General features: G+C 45.1%; 1 protein-coding gene across 4 annotated transcripts in view; it reads left to right on the forward strand.

Annotated features, from left to right (window-relative positions):
• PDE1C (phosphodiesterase 1C) overlaps window positions 1-5783 on the forward strand; it is a 321836-nt gene extending 316053 nt beyond the window's left edge. For all 4 annotated transcript variants that reach the window (XM_036327686.1, XM_036327684.1, XM_036327687.1 and 1 more), the window contains one exon: window positions 4307-5783. In XM_036327686.1, coding sequence (XP_036183579.1) covers window positions 4307-4476 — 170 coding nt within the window. In that variant the 3' untranslated portion in view covers window positions 4477-5783. The remainder of the gene's footprint in view (window positions 1-4306) is intronic.
• Window positions 5784-6349: the final 566 nt, after the last annotated feature.

Raw genomic sequence — 6349 nt, forward strand, 5'->3', positions numbered from 1 at the left:
TGATCATAAACGCCATGCATTTTCCTGTTATTGGATGAAGTTGGCACAGCTGGTTTCTCTCTTGTTTAATGGAGCCATCCCCCCAGTCCTACTCCTGCAAGTGACCTGTCCATCACACTCCTGCTGGCCCTTCCTTGGGAGCAGAGTAGCCGCAGAGAGAACTCGCGTTCCAGGCAATGACTCAGCATCTCTGCTCCTCCACACCTTTCACCTCATTATAGTCACTTAACCAGGTTTTACCTTGATTCACCTTCACATTGTCTCCAGCAGGAGCAGGAAGGGGAAGAGGTGGGGCAGAGGGTGGAGATATAGCAAAGGGGAGCAGAGGGAGGAGTATCAATTACCTTCTTCTGCGCACAGATCTGCAGGTTAGATGGTGTGTTTTTCTTATCGACAGTCCACACTTTATTCAGATTTCCTTGATTGTTACCTAGTGTCTTTCTTCGGTTCCAGGGTCCCACCCAGAATAACTCCTGACATTTACTCACGCGTTTCCTTGGGCGCCTCTTGGCTGTGACAGTATCTCAGCCTTCCCTTGTTTTGGGTGACTTTGACAGGTTTGGGGAATACCTGCCAGGTATTTTGTAGAATGTCCCTCAATTGCGACTCATCTGATGCTTTTTCATCATTAGAATGGGGTTATGTATCTTTGGGAGGAAGACCACAGAAGTAAAGTGCTATCTTCATCACATAATTTGCATTTTCATCACGTAAAATAAGGGGTTATACTACCAACACCACTTATCACTGTTGACGTCGACCTTGATCTCCTGGCTGAGGAGGTGTTTGTTAGATTTCTTCACTGTAAGGTTACTCTTGGTCCCCTTCCCAACCTGTACGCTGTGGAAGGATGACACTATCTCCAGCCCACACTAAAGGCTCCTTCTCCTTGAGGGAGGTTCTTCGACATGAATTATTTGGAATTCTTTTGCCTTAAAAGTGTGTCTACTCTCCCAAAATTATTTACTTGTTCCAGTATGTAGTTATCTCCGTATAAAGCCATGGATGTTTATTTTATACTTTGGGTTATATTTCCATACTACTGTGTTTATTTTGATGCTTAAATCATTCTAACTTTGGCCATTTGGGGGCTCTTTCATTTGTGGGGGGGACCCTTTGTCCTGTCTTTCGTTGTTTTATTTTGTTTTTGCACTTTATTACTTTTCTGCCACTACAAGGTGCTCCAGGTTCATCTTGTTCTCTAGTCCCAGAACCAGCCATTTCTACAAGGAATCCTGGATCCTTTCATTGGAGAATAGTATTAGAAGCCAACGCCTGGGGACTAGGAGTGCTTGTTGCTACCGAGACTTCTAGACTTGTAGCTACTTCATCGCTTCCAGAACTTTTCAGCTAATAGACCAAGAAAATGTGTGTTTATGTGTCCATCTATATCTACATTAAGTGAAACTTGAATTCATACAGCCACTTGGACCATTCCGACCCTTCCACTTATTTGTATACGCCTCTCCAGCAGTGAGAACCCTGGCTCTCACCAGCATTTATTCACGTATGTGGTTGTTCAGTTCCAGTAGACACATAGGGTAGTACTGGAATTGTGAACTAGTCCTCCCAACAATACTATCTCCCCATATACAGTACATGTTTGCAGCCTTGCTTGCCGGGAGCCGGTCCATGCTTGCTGTTTCAAGGGACCTGGCATATATGGCATACTGTTCTTAATATGTTTGCTCACCTTCTTGGCACTATGTGTTTTAACCAAGGTCTCTGAGAAAGGGTGTTTCCCCAGGTAGGGATTTTCCCCTGAAGTTAGGGAGGGAATAAAACCTCTTAACTAAGTGCCAGGCGGGAAATTAATCACTTTACTATGAACAATCATGCTTAAGCTACATAATCTTTACTCCCTGGAATGGAGATAAGAAACGCCCTAACCTTTGTAATAGAGATTGATAGGATTGAATCAACTGGTATAAATACAGATGTAATAAGACAGCTAGAGACAGAACTTAGAATATAGAGCTTAGAACACAGAACTAAGAACACAGAACCTACACAGAACTAGAGACAGAAGAACTTCACTGGAGAGAACATGGCAAAAGATCCTGGACTGAACCTGACTACAGAAATTGGCAAGAGAACCTGACTAGAACCTGGTGACTGAACCTGGCTGGAGAACCTGGACAGAACCTGGCTGGAGAACCTAGTGAGGGAACATGGCTACAGAACCTGGCTGGAGAACCTGGAGAACCTAGCAAGAGAACATGGACACAGAACCTGGCTGGAGATCCTAAGCAGAACCTCTCTGGAGATCCAGACCAGAACTTGGCTGGAGATCCTGGCTGGAGATCCTGGCTAGGCTGCTGATCAACTGAACGCTGTCTCCGTGTCATTCCTTCTTCGCCGACTCCGTCCACACCTTTGGGGACCCCTGGACCCGCTGGGGTTGGACCCCGGCACTTGCTGGTCTTTAGTCTAAACCGTGGTCGGCAAACTGGGGCTCGTGAGCCACATGCGGCTCTTTGGCCCCTTGAGTGTGGGTCTTCCTAAGCCTTAGGAGTACCCTAATTAAGTTAATAACAATGTACCTATCTATATAGTTTAAGTTTAACAAATTTGGCTCTCAAAAGAAATTTCAATCATTGTACTGTTGATATTTGGCTCTGTTGACTAATGAGTTTGCCGACCACTGGTCTAACAGAATGCACTAACATCCAGTTCTTTAGGTGAGTGTCTTTTTGCCACACGCTATTTACTAAGGCCGTTTCCTACATTCGTGATGCCGTTAGATTGTTTTGTTACATCCTGCATTTAGGAATTTGTGATTCCTAACCTCCGAAATTATTTTTAAAATTCGCATCCATTAAGGTTCACACCTTGTGCTGCAATGTGTTCTGGATTTTGATGTATCCACCTCCACAGTACCATTCGGAATAGTTTCGCTGCCCTACAAATCCCTGTGCTCCACCTGCTTGAATCCCCCTCAACCCTTCGACCCACTGGCCATCCCTCCCTGATCTGTTGATCATTTCTATTGTTTTCCCTTTCAGGTGTGTCCTCTAAGTGGAATCATTCAGTGTGTGGCCTCCTCAGACTGGCAGCTTTCACTTAGCGGTACACACAGAAGACTTACCTAAGTCTTCACATGGCTTGGCTGCTCTTTGCTTTTAACCACCAAATGACACTCCCTGGTATGAATGTTCTGCAATTTGTTTCTTCATTTAACTATTGAGTGACTTCTTGGTGGCTTTCAGGCTTTGGCAATTGTGAATGAACTTCTATAAAATTCATGTACAGGTTTTTATGTGGACATAAGTTTTCAGATCCGTAGGGTAACAATCTAGGGGAGCACAACTGCTGGATCACAGGGTACAACTATGTCCAGCTTCGTAAGAAACTATCACACCGTCTCCCAAAGTGGCTGCACCATTCTGCGTTCCCACCAGCCAGAGAGAGCGTCCTCACCAGCAATGAGCATCATCAGATTTACAATTTTTATTTATCCATCCTAATCGGTGTGTAGTGTATATATCACCATTGTTTTTTTTTAAATATACTTTTATTGATTTCAGAGAGAAAGGGTGAGGGAGAGAGAGATAGAAACATCAATGATGAGAGAGAATCATTGATCGGCTTCCTCCTGCATGCGCCCCCCTGGGGATCGAGCCCACAACCTAGGCATGTGCCCTTGACCGGAATCGAACCTGGGACCCTTCAGTCTGCAGGCTGATGCTCTATCCACTGAGCCAAACCAGCTAAGGCTATCATCATTGTTTTAATTTGCAAATCCCTAGTGACAAAAATTGTTGAGCATCTTTTCCTTTGCTTTTTTGCTATGTGTATATTGTCTTTGGTGAGGAGTCTGTTCAGATCTTTTGTTCATTTGGATATGAGAGCTTTATATATACATTTGCAAAATTTTCTCAAGGATGTACTTTGTATTAACAGTTCACGATTGCCTGCCACATCGCAGCCCCGAAAGCTTACAGACAATGCTGAATGCTGGTTGATGACATGGCTCGGCTCACTTCTGTTTGCCTTGCTCTTCCCCACAGTGACCCCACTGCACCCTCCTCTTCCTTACCCCTATTCCTCATTAGAAAAGAACTTTACATTCATTCTGGGCTCATCACTGTTTCTCTCTAGGAATTTGTCTTTACTTAAGGTGAGTGGCCAAGGTGATAATATGTTTATTCATCTGTCTGATTCATCTGTCTCCCTAAGACTCCTGGGAGACTTTCACTGGTTTTTGTTTCCTGGTTTTGAAGACAACAAACAGGTCTCTGGGTGAGGAGATTGTCAGGGCCTTGCTGAGCTAACGGCTGTCTGTCTTCCTTTGCATGGCCGCCAGTGATCAAGCCTCCGCTGCGCCACTTTAAACGCCCCGCTTATGCATCCAGCTCCTACGCACCGTTGGTCCCCAAGAAAATGGAGGAGCACCCTGCAAGGTACAAGATGCTGGATCAGAGGATCAAATTGAAAAAGATTCAGAACATCTCCCATAACTGGAACCGGAAATAGGTCAAGAGAAAGAGAGGGGGTGGACGAGGGCCCAGTCTCTGCCTCTCAGCACTCACCAGCCACCAGGTATACCTCCAAAGGGCTGAGGGTGGGGGAGGGGGGTGGGCTGGTGCCATCATGGTTGAGCCACCAGGGAAAAGAGAAGCTGTGTGTGATTTTCCCTTTACTGTTCTGCTATAAACTCATCAGTTGCTGGATTTGGGGGTCAATGCAGACCCACCGGCAAACCAGTAAGCGGGTTGTCTCATATGGCTTTTATTGCTCTAAATCTTTCAAAGTCTAAATTGGACTAAAATTAACACGATGCAACCTGTTCAGAAAAGATGAAATTCCTCCCCTTGATACTATCTTTGTCCCTGGATGTTGACTTGCTCCACTAAGATTATTGGTTAGTAATCATTGTATTTCAGAACTGCACTTTTAAAGCCATCTTCCTCGATTTTAAATGCAGTGTTTAAAAGTCAAATAAACATGTCCCTTTCCAAGTAGAGGCACTCAAAACAAAAGTTGGGCTTCTGAATGGAAGCAGTCTTAGTGGAAAAAGAAGACTTAGGAATTGAGTGTTCATAGATATTTCTGAATTTGGGCTTACTGAGCAGATCCAGGTTCAAAGTAAAGACCATTGTTTTGGTTCTCATTGCGTGCCTCAGGCCTAATAGACTCGTGTAAGTCTGTGAGCGTTTGCAGGAGAAAGGAAGATAACCCTGATCTTCACTCACAGCAGACAATGCTAGGAAGCAATGAGGTGCTCAGGCCTCAGAGAGTCTAGGTTTGAAACCTACTCCAGGATATGTCCATTTGATCCTGTGGTCCTGGGGTAGGAGGGTGTAAAATGCTGAAGGTAATTGGAATTTCTTAATTGCACATGTTTCTCTGTAAGGTTGAAAATGCCTTTAAGTTTGAAGATGATGAAATTTCACATCATCTTCCTAACAGACCACATGGATGAGTCCTTCGGGAAATCAAATGCTCTCACAGATGTTGGTGGAATGGAAATCTGCACCTCCCATCTCATTGTGGCGGCATTTTTAGCCCAACTGGGTCTCTCCTAGAGTTTTGTTGTTGTTAATCCTCACGGGAAGATATTTTTTCCATTGATTTTTAGAGAGAGTAGAAGGGAGGGGAGGGGGGAGAGAGAGATATTGATGTGAGAGAGACACATGGATCAGTTGACTCCCACATTGGCCCCAATGACCCTGGTACGTGCCCTTGACCAGGAATTAAACCTGAGACCCTTTGGTGTGCAGGGCGTCACTCTAATCCAGGGGTGGGCAAACTTTTTGACTCGAGGGCCACAATGGGTTCTTAAACTGGACCGGAGGGCTGGGACAAAAGCATGGATGGAGTGTGTGAACTAATATAAATTCAAAGTAAACATCATTACATAAAAGGGTACGGTCTTTTTTTTTTTTTAGTTTTATTCATTTCAAACGGGCCGGATCCGGCCCGTGGGCCGTAGTTTGCCCACAGCTGCTCTAATCACTGAACCACACTGACCGGGGCTCTCCTAGAGTTTTTACTTTGGCATTAAATTCACAGAAATGTAAGGAAAGGTTCAAAGCCAGAAACAGCTTTCGATCCTTTCAGAAACAGTCTGATGAGGGGGAACTTCAGGCTCACTGTCAGGCAGCTCTGATCGCCAGTCCTGTCCTGTCTGTGCTAGTTGCAGGTCCTCAATCTAATGGCATAATCAAGCCTCAGGTTGCTTATGTAGAAAGCGGGATTCGTAATGTCCACTGTGCCTTTGGTGATGAGGATGAAAGATAAGGGAAGTTCTGATGCCGTAGCTAAGCCCGGCCAGGGGCAGGGGCACAACAATGAGGATTCCGTATCTGGGAAAATCTCTCCAGGACCCCACTCCCACCCCCGCCCC

The sequence above is a fragment of the Myotis myotis genome, unplaced genomic scaffold (genome assembly GCF_014108235.1).
Source record: "Myotis myotis isolate mMyoMyo1 unplaced genomic scaffold, mMyoMyo1.p scaffold_m19_p_11, whole genome shotgun sequence".
Taxonomy (NCBI): Eukaryota; Metazoa; Chordata; class Mammalia; order Chiroptera; family Vespertilionidae; genus Myotis; species Myotis myotis.